The 18,987-nt window shown below is 41.4% G+C and overlaps 1 protein-coding gene and 1 pseudogene across 10 annotated transcripts in view; both read left to right on the top strand.

Annotated features, from left to right (window-relative positions):
- Nucleotides 1-18,987, top strand: part of DNAH7 (dynein axonemal heavy chain 7) — a 391,865-nt gene that overhangs the window by 341,780 nt on the left and 31,098 nt on the right. For all 10 annotated transcript variants that reach the window (XR_013519014.1, XM_035305175.3, XM_078328052.1 and 7 more), the window contains 2 exons: nt 2,193-2,393; nt 9,618-9,779. Coding sequence is in view for 9 of the 10 variants with exons in the window: in XM_035305175.3 (XP_035161066.1) it covers nt 2,193-2,393; nt 9,618-9,779 (363 nt within the window). In the remaining variant the exon portion in view is untranslated. The remainder of the gene's footprint in view (nt 1-2,192; nt 2,394-9,617; nt 9,780-18,987) is intronic.
- LOC144576689 (uncharacterized) lies at nt 12,934-14,749 on the top strand (annotated as a pseudogene).

Genomic DNA, 18,987 nt, shown 5'->3' with positions numbered 1-18,987 from the left:
TAAAGCAACCAAGGAGGACTGTTCAAGGGGAAATACATGTGGCCGCTCTAAACTCAAAGGTTTCAGTATGTCACTTTTCTTTCACCCACTTCTCTCCCACTTGGCCAGTTACCCTGCCACAGTACATAAATCTGAAACCAGAAGGGTACAGCTCCCACCCTCCTTGCAGTGAGTCATGGGACTTCCCTGTTCTGGTGGGCAGAAATTCCAGGAAAAAAAACTGCATGCAGCTCAACTGAGTAAACAGAAAGCCTGGCACTTGATCTCATCAAACACAGAGAAAATCAATCCTCTGGACTCTAGTCCACCCCTAACTCCCTTCCACATAACCAGGGTGATGATAGAACTTGAACCGTCCACCCATCTGGCTTTGTTTTTTCTTTGTCACTTAGTGCCACTTTGTTCTGCCTGTGTCTCCCACTAGAGTGTAAGCACCATTAAGACAATGACTTTGCCTTTATCTGTTGTATCCTCTGCTTTCCCTCAAGCACCTTCACCAGTGAGGCCCACAGGATACAATCAGTAGATACTTATTGAATGGATATTGCTTCACTGCCTGCCAATTTTCAGTGGCCTCCCAAGGCATACAAGACAAAGTTCAAACCCCAACGTGACCTACAGCACACTTCAGGACCGGATCTTGGCCTACTTCTCAAGTTTCTTTTCAGGCCACTTTCCATTGTGACTTCTGTGCTCCAGCCTTTTGAACTTCTTTCACTTTTATTGGTTGAGCACACTTTCTCAAGAATATAGGTCATCTTAGTGAATATAATTTTTGCCTGAAAAACTGTTCTTTTTATCATTTGCCTTGCAACATCTCCTCATACTTCAGGCCTTCGATCAGAAGTGTTTTGTTTTGTTTGTTTGTTTGTTTTGTTTTGTTTTTGAGGTGAAATCTCACTCTGTCACCCAGGCTGGCATGATCTCAGCTCACTGCAACCTCCACCTCCCAGGTTCAAGTAATTCTGGTGCCTCCACCTCCTGAGTATCTGGGATTACAGGGGCCTGCCACCATGGCCGGCTAATTTTTTGTATTTTGAGTGGAGACAGGATTTCACCATGTTGGTCAGGCTGGTCTCGAACTCCTGAGCTCAGGTGATCCACTCACCTTGGCCTCCCAAAGTGCTGGGATTACAGACGTGAGTCACCGTGACTAGCCTATCAGAGGTTTTATATTTGTGCTTGTCTGCTTATGGTTCTTCTGTCTGCAGACCATTCCCATGACCCGTTGAATTGTATCATATATACCCATCACAGGGTCCTGTAAGAGAGAAATCTGTCCCTGATGGATTGGACCAGAGTCCCGTTAATCATGTTACTGAAGTCACTAGACCATAGGGCAGCTGCTAGGAGAAAAAGAATGTGCTTTCACCCACCATACTGCTTTTTAAAAACATAGACACCTATGCCTTCTTCCTCATCCACCCCTTCACCACAGGAGTGCTCAGGGTTGTTGTTGTTTTTTTTTTAACCAGTATAGATTTGCCATTTCAAGAAACACAGAAACTACTGACATGCACAACTGGGGAAGGTAGCAGTAGGAAGTGGGACTGGACCTGAAGCGGGGGAAAGGTCCGTGATAATTTTTCCTAGGCCCCATGTGGCCTTATGATGGTGCTAATTGAGTGTTCTGTTACCCTTCGCAGCCCAGGTATGACCATCCCCTTGAATAAATATAGTGGTTAGTGATAAGTTTTGATGTTTCAGACTATCCCAGTTTTTCTCACCCTTTAAAATTCTCTCTCATCTAATCTCTGCTTGGCTTAATATTGACTTCTCTGAGTGCCTTGTTTATTCTCACAGCTTGGCTACAGCAAGAAAAATGGATTAGGCTTAATCTATCTCTGGGGCAGAGAATTATTTCTGTAAATATTTCAGCAACATCAGTACGCATACAAGAGTTTTTGGAATGTCTTAGTTATTTTGACCAACTCTGAATTATATAACACTTTTGTAAACTTTATAGTCATGCGCGTTAATGTTACCAAAGAGACTGACAATGCCCTGGGCCTTCTCAACAACGCGTATTGTTTTAGAAACAGAATCAGATTTTAAGGCTTTTGCTGAAAATTGCAGCAGTTACGTTTCTACTTTGTAAAATGCTTCCTCTCCCTTCCAACTCATCCTTCATATGTATGCTCTTGAGATTTGCTTTGGCTCATATTTACCCTTTTATATCTATTTTCTTACAGGAGTTAAGCCGAGAGTCAACACATCCAGATTTCCGAATGTGGCTGACAAGTTACCCATCTCCAAATTTCCCTGTGTCAGTACTGCAGAATGGAGTGAAAATGACCAATGAAGCACCGAAAGGTTTACGGGCTAATATCGTTCGATCATACCTCATGGACCCAATCTCTGACCCGGAGTTCTTTGGCAGCTGCAAAAAGCCTGTTAGTAATGGTTAAGTCTTGTTACCTTGGCCCTGTAAAGCAGTTCTAGTGGCCCCTGGTGATCATGGATGTGTGCACTGAGTAAAACTAAAAATTAAATAGGCTCCTGCACTGCAGTGCAGTAGGTCTTGATAACTGATTATTGACTGTGCTGAAGTCAATTTTATTAATATTTTATTTTAATTTTACCACCAGCCTCATTCCTGCTTAGCTGAGATCTTATGGGGTGTCATTAATAATGTAGCTTTCTATTTAGAAAGTCAGCTGTAAGCCATTCCCAGTACAAATCTGCAAGGTTGGAGAATCTTGTTTCAGGATATTAACTGAGCCTTATGCTATTTGGAGCCATGTCTCTAAATTAAAACATAAAAATATTGCTTTCATATAACTATAATGAGAGCCAAAATGATTTTACTCCTTGATTGATGGGACTCACAAGGGTCTTTTTTAGCATCACCAGGCAAGCAGGGAAACCACCCACTGCTTTCATGATTAGAATTGTATATGTGAATGTCTGTGACCAAAAATTGTTTCACAGCGTTTTGACGTAATTAAAAATGGAAGAGTTTCTTTTTAAGAGGGGTTATGAACCTTAGTATGTTTTTGCTATTAAAAAGCACATACTCTTGATGTCTGAATTTAAGTACGCATCAAGAGAAAACATTAAAAATAAAGTAGTACTTTCATTAAACAAAAGTCTTGGGTACTAAAAAACAAAGGGGCACCTATATTTAAAACAAAGTCAGACCGTCTCCTAAGCTTCTAAGACCTGCCATAGGACTAGCTTTTGCATTGATTAGGACCAGAGAGAGCAGGTTACTCCCAGATGGGTGATGAGGGCGTTTCTGCATCTGATGGACTGGATGGAGCCTTTGCAAAATTTAACTCAAACCCTCCCTTTCTCCTGGATCAAAAGGTCTCTCCAGCAGTAGTCACATATATTAGAGGTCCAGGAATTTATGAAACAGCCCAAATCCAAACCAAAATCTCTTTTTTTTTTTTTTAATTTTTTATTGCATTTTAGGTTTGGGGGTACATGTGCAGAACATGCAAGACAGTTGCATAGGTACACACATGGCAGTGTGTTTTGCTTTCTTAATGCCAAAGCAGCACATCGTAATTTTTCTTTGAACTTTTTATTTGGAAATAATTTTAATCTTTCAGAAAAGTTGCAAGTATAAAAACAATACAAGAGCCAGGCATGATGGCTCATACCTGTAATTTCAGTGCCTTGGGAGGCTGAGGTGAGAGGATTGTTTGAGGCCAGGAGTTTGTGATCAGCCCGGACAGAATAGTGAGACCCCTAGCGCTATTAAAAAAATTAAAAATTAGGCCGGGCGCGGTGGCTCAAGCCTGTAATCCCAGCACTTTGGGAGGCCGAGGCGGGTGGATCATGAGGTCGAGAGATTGTGGCCATCATCAACATGGTGAAACCCCGTCTCTACTAAAGGTGCAAAAAATTAGCTGGACATGGTGGTGCACGCCTGTAATCCCAGCTACTCGGGAGGCTGAGGCAGGAGAATTGCCTGAATCCAGGAGGCGGAGGTTGCAGTGAGCCGAGATTGCGCCATTGCACTCCAGCCTGGGTAACAGCAGCGAAACTCCGTCTCCAAAAAAAAAATTAAAAATTAGCCAGGCCTGGTGGCACATGCCTATAGTCCCAGCTACTCAGGAAGCTGGGGAGAGAGGATCACTGGAGCCCAGGAGAACAAGGCTGCAGTGAGCCATGATCACCTCACTGTACTGCAGCCTGGGTGACAGAATGAGAAGACCCTGTTTCTAGATAAATAAATACCAACAGTACAAGGAGCATCCCTGCACGTTTTTACCCATATTCATCTCCTGTTAATATTTTATTCCTTTTGCTTTATAATTTGTGTTTCCTCTCTCTCTCTGTCTCCGCCCCCGCCCCCGGCATTCCTCCCCCACCTCCATGCTAGGTGCATGTAAATTAGATAAGTTGGATATATCACAGCACCTTATTCTTAAATTTTTTTGTGTAAATTTTGTAAGAATGGGGATATTACCTTATTGTGGTACAGTTATTTTAGTAAGTTTAAGAAGGATATACTGTTATTTAATCTATCACTTGTGTTCCAGTTTTGTCAGTCGATACAGTAATGTCCATTTGAGCATCTTCCCCATCCATGACAGTGTTGGTCTAGTATTAAGTACTATATTTAATTGCCTTGTCTCTTTTGCCTCTTTTAATCTGGCACATTTCCCCAGCCTTTCTCTTTGTCTTTTATGACATTGAGATCTCTGATTGATATCATCTCCCCCTGTTTTTTAATTTGGATTTTTTTTTATACTTTCATCTTTTATTTTAGATTTTTAGATTCAGGGGATACATTTACAGGTTCGTTACATGGATATATTGAGTGATACTGATGTTTGGGATATGAATGATCCTGTCACCCAGGTAGTGAGCATAGTACCCAACAGTTTTTCAGCCCTTGCCCCTTCACTCCCTTTACCCTCTGGTATTCTCCATTGTCTCTTGTTCCCTTTTTTTTTTTTTTTTTTTTTTCCTGAGACAGGGTCTCTGGAGTGCAGTGGCTCATTCACAGCTCACTGCAACCTTCACCTCTCGAGCTCATGAGTAGCTGGGACTATGGGCGCACACCACCACACCTGGCTAATTTTTGTATTTTTTGGTAGAGACAAGGTTTCATCATATTGGCCAGGCTGATCTCAAACAACTGACCTCAATTGATCTCCCAACTGACCTCAATTGGTCTCCCAAAGTGCTGGGATTACAGATGTGAGCCACGCCACCTGGCCTGTTGTTTCCTTCTTTAGGTCTGTGTTTGCCCAGTGTTTAGCTCCCACTTATGAGTGAGAATAGGCAGTATTTGGTTTTCTGTTCCTGCATTAATTAGCTTAGGATAATGGCCTCCAGCTGCATCCATGTTGCTGCAAAGGGCATGACTTCATTCTTTTTTATAGCTGCATAGTATGCCACAGTGGATAAGTGCTATATTTTCTTAATCCAATCCATCATTGATGGACATCAAGGTTGATTCTGTGTCTTTGCTATTGCCGTTAGTGCTGAGAACATACAAATTCATGTGTCTTTGGGGTAGAATGACTTATCTTTTCCAGATATATACCCAGTAATGGGATTGTTTTGTGGAATGGTAGTTGTATTTTAAGTTATTTGAGAAATCTCCAAACTGCTTTCCACAGTGGCTAAATTAATTTACATTTCTACCAACAGTATATTCTCTTTTCTCTGCGGCCTCACCAGCGTCCATTGTGTTTTGACTTTTTAGTAATAGCCATTCTGACTGGTGTAAGATGGGATCTCATGGTGGTTTTGATTTGTATTTCTCTGATGATTAGTGATGTGAAACACTTTTTTTATATGTTTCTTGGCCACTTGTATATCTTCTTTTGAGAAATGTCTGTTCATGTCTTCTGCCCATTTGTTTATTGCTTACCGAATTATTTAAGTTCCTTATAGAATCTGGATAGTAGACCTTTGTCAGATGCATAGTTTGCAAATATTTTCTCCCATTCTGAAGGTTGTCTTTTTACTCTGTTGATAGTTTCTTTTGCTGTGCAGAAGCTCTTTAGTTTAATTAGGTCTTACTTGTCAACGTTTGTTTTTCTTGCAATTGCTTTTGAGGATTTAGCCAAAAATTATTTTTTAAGGCCAATTTCAAGAAGGGTATTTCTTCTAAGATTTTTATAGCTTGATTTTTTACATTTAAGTTTTTAATCCATTTTGAGTTAATTTTTGAATATGATGAAATGTAGGAATCCAGTTTCATTCTTCTGTGTATGGTTAGCCAGCTATGCCAGTAACATTTATTGAATAGGGAGTCTTTTCTCCATTGCTTATTTTTGTCAACTTTGTCAAAGAGCAGATGGCTGTAGGTGTGCAGCTTTATTTCTGGGTTCTCTATTCTCTTTCATTGGTCTATGTGTCTGTTTTTCTTTTTCTTTCTTTCTTTTTTTAAGCAGTACCATGCTATTTTGGTTACTGTAGCCTTGTAGTATAATTTAAAGTTGGGGAATATGATACCTGCTACTGTTCTTTTTACTTTGGATTGTTTTGGCTATCCAAGCCTTTTTATTTTTTTGGTTCTGTATGAATTGAACTAGTTTTTTCCAATTCTGTGAAAAATGACATTGATAGTTTGATAGGAATGATGTTGAATGTGTATACTGCTTTGGGCAGTATGGCCATTTTAACAGTATTGATTCCTCCATTCCATGAATGTGAAGTATTTTTTCATTTTTGTCACCTGTGATTTCTTTCAGCAGTGTTTTCTGGTTCTCCTTGTAGAGCTTTTTCACCTCCTTTGTTAAATGTATTCCTAGGTATTGTGTGGGGTTGGGGGCAGCTATTATAAATGGGATTGTGTTCTTGATTTTGCTCTCAGCTTGAACATTATTAGTGTATGGAAATGCTGCTCATTTTTGTACATTTATTTTGTATTCTGAAACTTTACTCAAGTTATCAGTTCTAGGAGTCTTTTGGCAGAGTCTTCAGTGTTTTCTAGGTATAGAATCATGTCAGCAAAGAGATAGTTTGACTTCTTCTTTTTCTATTTGAATGTCTTTTATTTTTTCTCTTGCCTAATTATTCCGGCTAGGACTTCCCCTCTGTTTATTAATAAATTTCTCACTTTGGGGTTTTTTTTTTTGATGTTTTCCCATGATTACATTTGGGTGATTCATTCTTAGCCAAGATACTCCACTGGTGGTGACGTATGCTCCAAGATCACATCTGTAGGCACATGATGCCATTTGTCCCTCATTGATGATACTAATTCTGATCACTGAATCAAAGTATTGCTTGATTTCCTCACTGTAAATAACTACTTTCCCCTTTGTTACTAATAATCAGTCTGTGGGGGAGATACTTTAGCACCATGAAAATATCCTGTTCCTCATCAAAATCCAGCCCCAACCCAGATTTAGTAATCATTAATGATTCTTACCTGATCCAGTTATACCTGTGATGATTGCAAAAATATTATTTCCTACCCAAGTGCTCCCTGCCACATTTGATGCTTCAGACTCTACTGTAGGCAACAGTTCTCCCTTCTCCACCATTTGTTTATCTATTAATTGGCATGGACTGTGAATTCCTAGATTCCCCCCACCCAATGATACATTAAGTATTTTCATTGCTATACTGGAGTCTTTGGGTACTCAGATTGTTCCAGAGTTGGTCAGTTAGGGCTCCTTCAAACTGCTTCCTCTGTACTTGGCATAGGTTCCATATTTTTTAAAAAAATATTCTATTATCTGATGATTAGTAGCAGTAGTACCTCTTACTTTCTGGCATAAGATGTTCCAGGCTCATGGTATACCTGTCTTGCCCAGCCTTGGAATCAGCCATTTTTCTGAAGAATCCTATTTCCTTTTAAAGGAGACCAGGGTCTGGGTGTTAGAGGAGCTTATTGCTACTGCATTGTCTGTCTCCATTTTTTTTTTACTCTTTCAGTGGAGAGAACTTGGAGGTATATGTGTACACACATACACAAATATACAGATATGTATACACACATGCATGCAAATATACAAATATACACATACATGCAAAGAAGTTCATGTGCACATAAATACTATATACAAATTTTAGAAGTGATGAATTCGTACCAATACCTCCAATTTCAGTCATTCTTCTCAGATATCTTTTTGCTTTTCCTCATTTCATATTTGTATGTCCCTTCTTGTGCAGTGAGAAACCTGGCTTTCAACATCAGCACATTTACTGATTAGCTCAATTCTCTAATATATATAAAATAGTCCAGAATTAGCCCAGCATGTTTAACTACCTCTGTGGTTAAATTTATGCTACTTTTGTTTTTGTCTTCCACCTTCCCTTTCAAATTTATTCTATGAGAGAAACCCTTCCCCTGCTCTTGTATAAAATATCATCTTTATGACTTTTCTGGTTACTGTTAGATAATAAAATGTTCTGTAGTCATTTTAAATTGCAAAGCCAGCCTTGATTCAGAAACCAAGAAGCATAATGTAATATATTGATCATTATTTCAACTTCTATTCAAAATCTAGGTTTCCACTCCCTAGTGTCTCTCCTTGGGCCTGTAGTTGGCGGGCTTCCTGTTCTTAGGGTATGATGGAGTTGGCATCTTTCTTTTGTGACTCTTCCTGCACTTGATAGCTGCTGATAGAGATCGCTCAGCTCCAAATGTGCGTGAGGGCGAGGCTGGGAGAGGCAGAAGTTCCTGATGGGGGCTGCTGTTGCCTGCAGCATGCTGGACTTGGCAAAGCATTTAAAGCTGACTCTTGAGTTCTTTGTGAACTCTTCTGTGAGTCTCTTCATGGGTTCTCCCAAGGATCCCCTGCTGGACTCTTGTGACTGTGACTCTGTCACCCTGGGCAGTGCCTCTACTTCAGATGGCGACTCTGAATCCTCCTCAGCTTCTGGGTCTCTAGCACTCCTTTCATACAGGCTTTTACGCTTGGGGTTTCCTCACCCCGTGGCAGAAGACTTCTTGACCAGGACACCTTCAAAGTGACCCCTGGCTGCCATTCTCATCCCACACTCCCGTCTGCTCCTTGGGATTCCCATTGGATGGGCCCACTGTTGGAGGAGTATGGCGACTTCACTTTTACCATCCTCCCCCTACTTACCACCCTGCCCCAGCTGCAGGGGGCATGTGTCAACTCTCCACAAGGCTCCGTCAATTCCTTCTCACTAACTCAAACTTAGAGGGTAGACCCCACACAACCCTCCCCACTGGGGGTTTGGGGAAGGGGACTCCCAGCATAACAGCTGTTCCCTCCCAGGAAACCACTTCACAAATCCTCTCTCAAGTTCTATTTTGCCTCTTTCCTATTCTTGTGCGTTTTAGAGTGCTCTGACTAGTTTGGATTATCTCCTTTGCCATTTCTCCATGGTGGTCTGGGAGCACACATTGGAACTGTTCTGTGTTGCCTTGTTGCTTTGGTAGGGACCTCCAAAATTTGTAAGGCAGCATTAAACTAGATGAGCCTCCCATACTTCCTAAAAACCTGGGGTACATAGCTATATGTGCATAGCTATGTGAACATGTACACAGATGGATGTACTTTGCCTGAAGAGCTGTAGAAACACACTTAATTCTGTTATAGTCATAATTTGGGATGAATATATCCCTATGATATTTATAAGTGAGAGGAATTTACTTTCATTTTAAAATATGGTAAATATAATATATGAGGAAAATAATGATGTGGCATCATTTCTTCTCATTTCAGGAGGAATTCAAGAAATTGCTTTATGGCCTGTGTTTCTTTCATGCTTTGGTGCAAGAAAGACGGAAATTTGGACCCCTAGGGTGGAATATTCCTTATGAGTTCAATGAGACTGATCTGAGAATCAGTGTGCAGCAACTCCACATGTTCCTGAACCAGTATGAGGTATCATAAAAATCACAGCAAGGACATTACCTATGTTGCTCTTTATCATGTTATAAGTGTGTTACAGTAAGTGGGCACTTCTGATTAATTTCTACTCTTATAAAATGAATAGGAGAGTAGTTTCCAACAGCTTATTAAGTAGTTCTTTATTATAACAGTATATTACAACTGCTATACTAGGTACTTAGGACGTCAGTTTGTCTATTGGAAACCCATTTTATATTATTTACTTTGACATACAGACACTTGGAGATCCAAAAATGGTAATATTTTGGAAAATACTTATTTTGAAAAGGACTTGAGGAGGCTATTAATCAGCCAGGTTCCAAAATGTAAAAACAGACCAGTTTTCTTCTTTTGTGGAACATGACTTTATTTTTAGGTAATGTCATTATACCATTATTCCAGAGTTTGGGCCATTTGTCAGGAATAAAAACTATTTAAGCTGTTGGTGTTAACCTAGAGTATAAATATGGAAAGAAGCCAAACAGCCTGATGTTGTCACATCAACCACATTTCAGCCTCTGCAATTCTGATGGACATATACACACTCAGCATAGCAGTACCCTTCTCTCTTTGCTATTTATCAGTGAGATTTTGACATGTGTGTACCTTTGAAGAAGTACTTGGTAAATAAATCCAAGCATCCTATAAAAATATGAAGCCTTTTTGAAAGTTAATCCTCTAAATTTCAGTAATTTTGTTCAAATTTAGTTGGAAATCTATAAATTATATTATCAATTGAATATTAAAAAGTTTTGTTTTTTGAAACTTTTAGTAAATTATGACTATTTTTTAAAAGGCTTACAAACTGGAAGGCATTGGATTCTATCTCTATAAAAGAAGGAACTGAGCAAAATAAATACTGAGAGTTCAGATGGTGTATATAAACTTATGTGAAGAATATTTTATTTGAGCTACTGTGTTTAATCGGACAAATTCCTATTCTGTATTCATAAAGCATTCAGTTTTGCAGCATCTAAATTTGACAAAACATTCAAAAAAATCATAAAATTAATGAGTTTTTTTCTTGTAGTAACATTTATCCAAAAAATTTACTAATAAGGGAGGCAAAAATTTAGTGATAGTGCCTGAAGAAGTAGTCAAGCTATAATTACACTTCTCAATACAAAAAAATTTTAAAAAGGATGAGAAGCTCTTCCATGTAGCAATTTGTTCTGAACACTTGTAGAGTATATTCTAATTTAAAATATTCTATAGTGAAGAGTCAATGAAAAGTAGGCAGGTATGCAAGGCTGGTTTAACATTACAAATTCAGTTAACAAATTTGAAGGCCAAAGAAGAAAAATCATTTGGTCATATCAATAGATGCAGAAAAAGCATCTGAAAAAATCCAACTCACTCATGATTTAAAAAAAAAAACAAAAAAAACCTCTCAACTAGGAATGGATGGGAGCATCCTCAACTTGCCTTAAAAAAAAATGTACAAAAAAACCTACAGTTAATCATACTTAAACGGTGAGAAGCTAGAAGCTTTCCCACCAAGATCAGGAACAAGGCAATGATATCCTTTCTCACTAATGCTTTTCAACATTGTAATGGAAGTCTTAGCTAATACAAGTCCTAGCTAAACAAGACCCTGTCTTAAAGAAAAGAAAAGAACAACAACAACACAACAAAGACTGGGAGAAAATGTTTGCAAAAAAGACATATCTGATAAAGGACTATTAGCCAAAACATCCAAGGACTCTTGGAACTCAACAGTAAGGAAACAGAATACCAGATTTAAAAGGGAGCTAAAGATCTTAACAGACATCTCACTAATAAATATATACAATATGACAAGCATGTGAAAGATGCTTCACTATATGTCATCAGAGAAATAGAAACTAAAACAATGAGAGACCTTTACACAACTACTAGAATGGCCAAATCTGGAACATTGATAACACCAAATGCTAACAAGGATGTGGAGCAGCAGGAACTCTCGTTAATTGCTGGTGTGGGTACAGCCACTATGGAAGACACCTTAGCAGGTTCTTATAAAAGCAATTTCTTATAAATCTAAACATCCTTTTGCCATATGATCCAGCAATCATGCTCCTTTGAATTTTCCCAGTGGAATTGAAAATTTAGGTCCACACAAAAACCTAGACATCAATATCTGTAGAAGCTTTATTCATAATTGGCAAAACTTGGAAGCAACCGAGATGTCCTTTAGTAGGTGAATGGATAAACTGTGATACATTCTGACAATGGGATATGATTCAGTGCTAAAAAGAAATGAGATATTAAGCCATAAAATGACATGGAGAAAACGTAAATTGCATATTGCTAAGTGAAGGAATACAGTCTGAAAAGCCTACATTGTGATTTCAATTCTGTGACATTCTGGAAAAGGCAACATTGTGGAGACAGTAAAATGATTATTGGTTCCCAATGCTTAGGTGGGAAGGAAGGATGAATAGGTTGAACACAGAAGATTTTTATGTTGAGCAGCCAAAATACTCTACATGATACTCTCATGGTGGATACACAGCATTATGAATCTGTCCAAATCCATAGAATTTTTTTTTTTTAATAGGGGCAGGATTCCCAGGGCCTTTGCTGGCTGTCACAGCTGCTGTGTGGCCCCAGGCAAGCCATATTCCCATGCTACTCAACCAAATCCTGGGCCAGGGCCAGGGCAGATAGATGGAGGAAATTAAGATGGGAGCTGCTGGTGGCCTTCCTGCTCCCATCTCACTTCCTCTGACCACCCCCGACCCCCGGCATGTACCCTGTGGCCACAGTGGCAATGGCTGCTGAGCAAAACTCTCCCCCTCCATGGAAGGGTAGATATGCCTGCCCCTTGGACCCAGGCAAAGCCTGCTCTGGCCAGAACCTGCTCCCAGCCGCCTGCACTAGAAACACAGCAACAACTAGCACTGAGTTCACAGTACAGAACTTCCCCACAAGATGCTCCAACTGAGGCAGGCAACTAGTGTCTACTCCATTCCCCTGCAACAGAGGAAACAGGCCCAGGGAGGGAGAAGAGCCTGTCCAGCAGTGTGAGCTCCAGGAAGGCGCCTCTGGAGCCCAGGCCCAGGTTAGTGAAGAGACACTACTTCAGGTAACCTTAGGAGGCAGCTTGTGGAAGCGTGAGGGAGGGCCCCAGGAAGCAGGAGGTGCCTGTTGGTGGGGGCACCTGCCCTGCTCATCCTTCCCACTCTCCATCAGCCTGGTCAAAGGAGGAGTTCCACTGCCCACATCCCTGGACCCTTGCCCTTTTTTTTTTTTTTTTGCACAGCTTATAAAATAGGGACAGGCACACAGAGAAAGCAGGCCTTGTAGCTCTCTATGCTGAAAGTGGCCACTTGCTGTTACCCACAGCAGACAGTGTTCTTAGGGAGGGGGCCGGGTTGTGGGAATGCATATCCATCTACCACCTCTACCAAGGCAGGGGTCATCAGTTCCACTTCACAGATGGGAAACTGGGCCCAGAGAAGGGGGCCTGGCTTGAGGGTACTTTCCAAGCCATCTCCCATTCCAGAGCCTCCAGGACTCCTGGAAGGTGAAGAGTGTCGGATTGGCTTTGGCCCGATTCCTTTGTCACTTCCAGAAGGACTCTCCAAAATTCCCTCCGTGTCTACTCACATAAAGGTCAAAAGCACAGAGAAGATCAAAGTGATAGAGAAGTCTGAGAGAGAAACTGTGATTGTGGAGGAACAGATGGAGGAGACCCAAGTGACTGAAGAAGAGGAGAAAGAGGCCAAAGAGGAGGAGGACATAGAGAAAGAAGGGGCTGAAGAAGAGGAGGCTGAAGGGGAAGAAGAGGAAGCAAAGCCTCCCCCAGCAGAAAAGGCTGCACCTCCAGGGAAGGAAGCCAAGTCCCCAGTGAAGGAAGAGGCAAAGTCACCATCTGAGACCAAGTGCCTGGAGAAGGAGGAAGCAAAATCCCCAGCTGAGGTCAAGTCCCCAGCAAAGGAAGAGGCAAAGTCACTGGCTGAGGCCAAGTCTCCTGAGAAGGCTGAGTCCCTAGTGAAGGAAGAAGCAAAGTCCCCTGAGAAGGCCAAGATTCTTGATGTGAGGTCTCCAGAAGCCAAGACTCCAACGAAGGAGGAAGCAATGTCCCCTGAGGACAAATCCCCAGAAAGGCCAAAAGCCCTGCCAAGGTGGAGATCAAGTCCCCAGAGAAGGCGAAGTCTCTCCTGAAAGGGGATGGCAAGGCCCCTGGGAAGGAGATCCCAAAGAAGGAAGAGGTAAAGTCCCCACTGAAGGAGGAGGAGAAGCCCCAAAGAAGGTAGAGGAAGAGAAAGCTCCCGCCACGCCAAAAGCAAAGGAGAAGGACAGCAAGAAAGCAGAGGCACCCACGAAGGAGGCTCCAAAGCCCAAAGTGGAGAAGGAAACTGTCATCGAAAAGCCCAAAGAATCCAAAGTCGAAGCCAAGAAGGAAGAGGCTGAAGATAAGAAAAAAGCAGCCACCCCAGAGAAGGAGGCTCCTGCCGAGGTGGAGGTGAAGGAAGACACTACACCCAAAGAGAAGACAGAGGTGGCCAAGAAGGAACCAGATGATGCCAAGGCCAAGGAACCCAGCAAACCAGCAGAGACGGAGGTGGCAGTGCCCGTGCCCACGCCTGAGAAGAAAGACACCAGGAGGAGAAGGCCACCAAGGCCAAGAAGCCTGAGGAGAAACCCAAGACAGAGGCCAAAGCCAAGGAGGATGGCAAGACCCTCTCAAAGGAGCCCAGCAAACCTAAGGCAGAAAAGGCTGAAAAATCCTCCAGCACAGACCAAAAAAACAGCAGGCCTCCAGAGAAGGCCACAGAAGACAAACCACCAAGGAGAAGAAAGGCAGGGAGCAGCCAGAGAAACTAGAAGGGTCCCGGAGCTCAAAGATAGAGTCAAGTAATTTTTGCTTTTTCTCTCTTTATGTAAGAAGAAACTGCTTAGATGATGGAGCCTCCCTCTTCAAACAGGAATTTCTGTTAGCAGTGTGTTATCAAGAGAGGGTACTGCCAGCACCCTGCCCCTACACCCTCCCCACGCGATGGACAATTATGATAGCTTATGTAACTGAATGTGATATATTCTGAATGCCACACGTAAACACTTGACTGTAAAAACCGCCCCCTCCTTTCCAGATAAGTGCATTTATTGCTTCTGTGTGCAACTGACAGATGACTGCAATGATGAATGAGCAATTGCAACACATTATTCTTGAGATAACCTATTCCCAAATGCCTTCTGTTTTCCAAAGGAGTGGTCAAGCCCTTGCCCAGAGCTCTCTATTCTGGAAGAGTGACCCAGGTAGGTCCGGGCACTGGCCACTGGATTATGCCAGGGCACACTTTCCACTAAAGTCCACTTTGCATCTGTGCAATAAAACCAAGTGCTTATAAAATGAAAAAAACGAAAAACAAAAAAAAGGAACCTGTCATTGAAAAAAAGTCCAAAGAATCCAAAGTCGAAGCCAAGAAGGAAGAGGCTGAAGGTAAGAAAAAAGCAGCAACCCAGAGAAGGAGGATCCTGCCAAGGTGGAGATGAAGGAAGACACTAAACCCAAAGAGAAGACAGAGATGTGCCCCCAGCCCTACACACCTCGGGTGGTCTTCACCCTGTATTTGACAGGGTTCCACAGCCAGTCAGTGCTGCAGCCATCAGAGGGGTAGTAGGGTTTGCCAAGCACCATGGCTGGCGGCAGCTTGTCACACAGGTTGATGGGCTGGTCCTCGGCCACAGTGAAGTCCATGGGGGCCACTGGCGCCATTGCTATTCATCAATTAGGAGTGAACCCTAATGTCAGCTGGGGACTTTGAGTCTTAATGAATGATGTGTCAGTGTAGGGTCATTATTTGTAACACGTGTGCCACTCTGGTCATGGATGTTGATACTGGGGGAGTCTATGCATGTATGGGGACAGGGAATATGTGGAAAAACCGCATACTTTTTGTTCCATTTTGCTGTGAACCTAAAAGTGTTCTACAAAAATAGTCTTTTTTAAAAAACTGTACGAATCAGTGAAAAAAATTGGTTAGCTATAAGTGATTTGGAACATGCCGTGCTAACTAATTTGGTGGTTATTCTATTGTTATTCGTGTACTTTTCAGAGACTGTTTTTGCATTTTAAAAAGATCACTCTTGCAAAAGAATGGACAGTGGATTTAGAGAGACTTAGCTGACAGGCGGGTTTCAGGAGATGCTAGGAGTTGAATTGAAGTCTTAATTCATGGTAATTCAAAATGTGATATTATTTTGGGATGGGGCCATTGTGGGTGTAATTAGTTAAGTTAAAACATGGTCATATGGGAGAACGGTGGGCCCTTAATCTAATATGACGAGTGTCATTATAAAAGGGAAATCTGAACACACACAGAGAGGGAAGACAGCCATGTGAAGACAGAGGCAGAGACTGGAGCTGTGCTGCCATAAGCCAAGGGACACCTGGAGCTGCAACTAGAGGAGCTGGGAAAGATCCTTACAGAGGCTTGGGAGAGAGTGTGGCCTTGCCAATCCCTTGATTTCAGACGTCTAGACTCCAGCACTGTTAGACAATACACTTTTATCATGTTAAGCCACCTATTGGTGCCATAGGAAAATAATATAGGAGACTTGCCATGATAACCCACACAGGTGACAGTAAGAGTCTAAACTAAATCATTTGAGCAAGATTAGGGAACGTGGTAGAGATACAATGGATATGTAGGGGAAAATGCAGGACCTCCTAATTTATACCAGGACATGCTCTACTGGGTCCTAAGTAGGTCCAGCATATTGTTTATGGCAATGGAATAAAATATATATGCTCTAAGTTACTATGAATAAAATTTAACTGGAAAAAAAAATAAGGTTGAAGAATTTGAAAAGCCCTTGCTCTATGTCTTAGAAATTTGGCCTTGGTAGGTTCCTTCCACCCCAGTCAGGAATAAAGAGCAAAAGCAAGCCCTTAGGAAGGTGAAATCTATTGGCAAACTGTAGGCCTTCAAGAGGAATCAAACATTAATAGAACTTGAAGGGACAGATATTTCCCAAAAGTGATCCCTGGCGTACAAGTGTTATGGCTGAAATACTTCAAGCGCTTATTTCTGGTCTCGTGCTGGGTGTCCATGGAGCTGATATAACATTATGTGCTTTGTAAAAGGTAATAGGTCAAGGAATATACAAAAATTTGGAAAGAAAGAAAAAATAAAGAGTGATTACTCTATGGAATCGTGCTTTCATGAAGAATTACTAAATGTTGCTGTTCTCTATTTTCTGTTCTTTGACTGCATCAAAGTAATGGAACCACCATCCACCCAACCCCCAAGCTAGAACTCTGGCAGTCATTGATGCTGTTACTCCTTATCCCTTTCCACCTGTGTCCTCCTCCCACCACCTGCCAGCTCCTGGCTCCATCCCCTGTCCTGCACTGTGTTACTACAGTTTCCTTGCTCTTCTCCCTGTGTGATGTGTTCTTTCACGTCTCTGAGCTTTGGTTCTTTCTCCTATTCTGAGTACCCTTTCCTATGTTCAATCCTTGTCCACTTTTGGGACTCCTTCTCAAACAGTCAACTCAGATGCAGGAACCACATCTGCCTCCCCTCAGCACATTTCTGCATCCACTGTGGCTGAGACTCACTCTGTCCAGCCTCACATTGAGAATCCTTATCACTACGGTGATAATCTTATAAGAGCAAGAGGGGATTCCAGATTTTTTTCAGTTTTCTGTGGTTTACCTGCTCATATCTCTGTGATCCTGTCCCTAAGATTCTTGGCACAGTGATCAGAAACATGGGTGCCCAGGCCCCAGTTTGCTCTGGCCGCCTTAACAGAGTTGGTGATGCATGTAGTTTACTGGGAACTGCAAACTTTTGCTAAGAAGTAGAGCACATTTTGCCAAATCATGAACCACTAGAACATATGGTGACTTTGATTTGTTTACTTCTGCATTCTCAGTGCCTAAAACAACGTATGTAGTTTTACAGACTCCGTGAGTGTCTGTTTAATGACTGAATGATAATTAAGTGGGAAGATCTTCAAGCTCTCAGAAACAAAAATGGCAACACTACTATATGTAGAAATTTGGCTTAATAGCAGCATTTAAAATGAATAGAAAACAGAAGAGGTATTCAATAAATGAAGTTAGAATAATGGGTTATTTGCTAAAGTAGATTCTTCATATATAATTGCTGTTAGATCAAAAAAGGCTAAATAGAAGAAATTAAAGTATGAAAGAAGAAAATTTAGGTGGATTTATATTATCTACTTGGCAGATGGACAATTGCTTTGTCATTCTTGTTTTGGTAGGGGTGTGTGTGTGTGTGAGTGCGCACGCGCATGTGGGCACATAAGACCCACCTCTCACCCCCCATTCTGACCCTAACTGATCCTCAAGGCAACCATTTTCACAGCCTGGGGTATCTGTGCCTGGACATTTTCCTGTGTATCTATAGATACACATATATAAACACAATATACACACAATTTTTTTCTCAAAGACATAGTCTACATGTTAATCTTCAGCTTACTTTTTTTACTCTACATATGTTGTAGATAACTTTCAAAGTAGAGATCTTTGTTTTAATGCCCGCTTACACGGCATTTCTCCTTTTTTGGTAATTAAGATTTTCTTTTCTCTTCTGTTTGTTTTTTGCTAATTAAGTTTCAAATGAACTTCTTATAGAACCGTGAATACTAGTTGTTGACTTCAAGACCTGTTTTCATCTTATCTCTCCAGCTGCTCATTGTCTCAACCCTCTTGTAACAAGGAACAGGGAAGCAATTCAAGCAGCAAACTGCTACTGTTTCTAGAAATGTTGGTCAGTCTACATGCCCACCAACCCACCTGCCCCTGGAGAAAACACTCCTCTGTTTAATTGGCTCTGGTTTTGACCCAGCGGCTGAGAGAAACAACAGATAGCATTTACCTTGTGGACTCTCAGGGGCACGTTGCATAAGTATAACCCGTATGCAATTCTCCTCCTCCACATCTCATCTATGTCTATAACACGAAGCCTTCTCAGGCACTAGCTGATCCACCTCTGCCTCATTTACTACTTACTTGATTTGCATATGAGTTTTCTTATTTTTCATTTTTATGGGATGGGGGCCTATCAGTAGCACAAGGCCAAGCAGTGTGTGCATCTCATCAAACTGCTCACATTAGCAGTTGGAAGCATGTAAATATTCTGCAGTTCTTCCTGATTCGTTTGTTTTTTCACAAGGGCTTTGTCACTGATACTTGTTTTACTAAATTCATGTTCTACTAAATAGCAAGTCTTAAAATTTC

This window comes from Callithrix jacchus, chromosome 6 (assembly GCF_049354715.1).
Source record: "Callithrix jacchus isolate 240 chromosome 6, calJac240_pri, whole genome shotgun sequence".
Classification (NCBI taxonomy): Eukaryota; Metazoa; Chordata; class Mammalia; order Primates; family Cebidae; genus Callithrix; species Callithrix jacchus.
The sequence above is the reverse complement of the archived record's forward strand: the minus strand, read 5'-3'. Positions and strand labels throughout refer to the sequence as shown.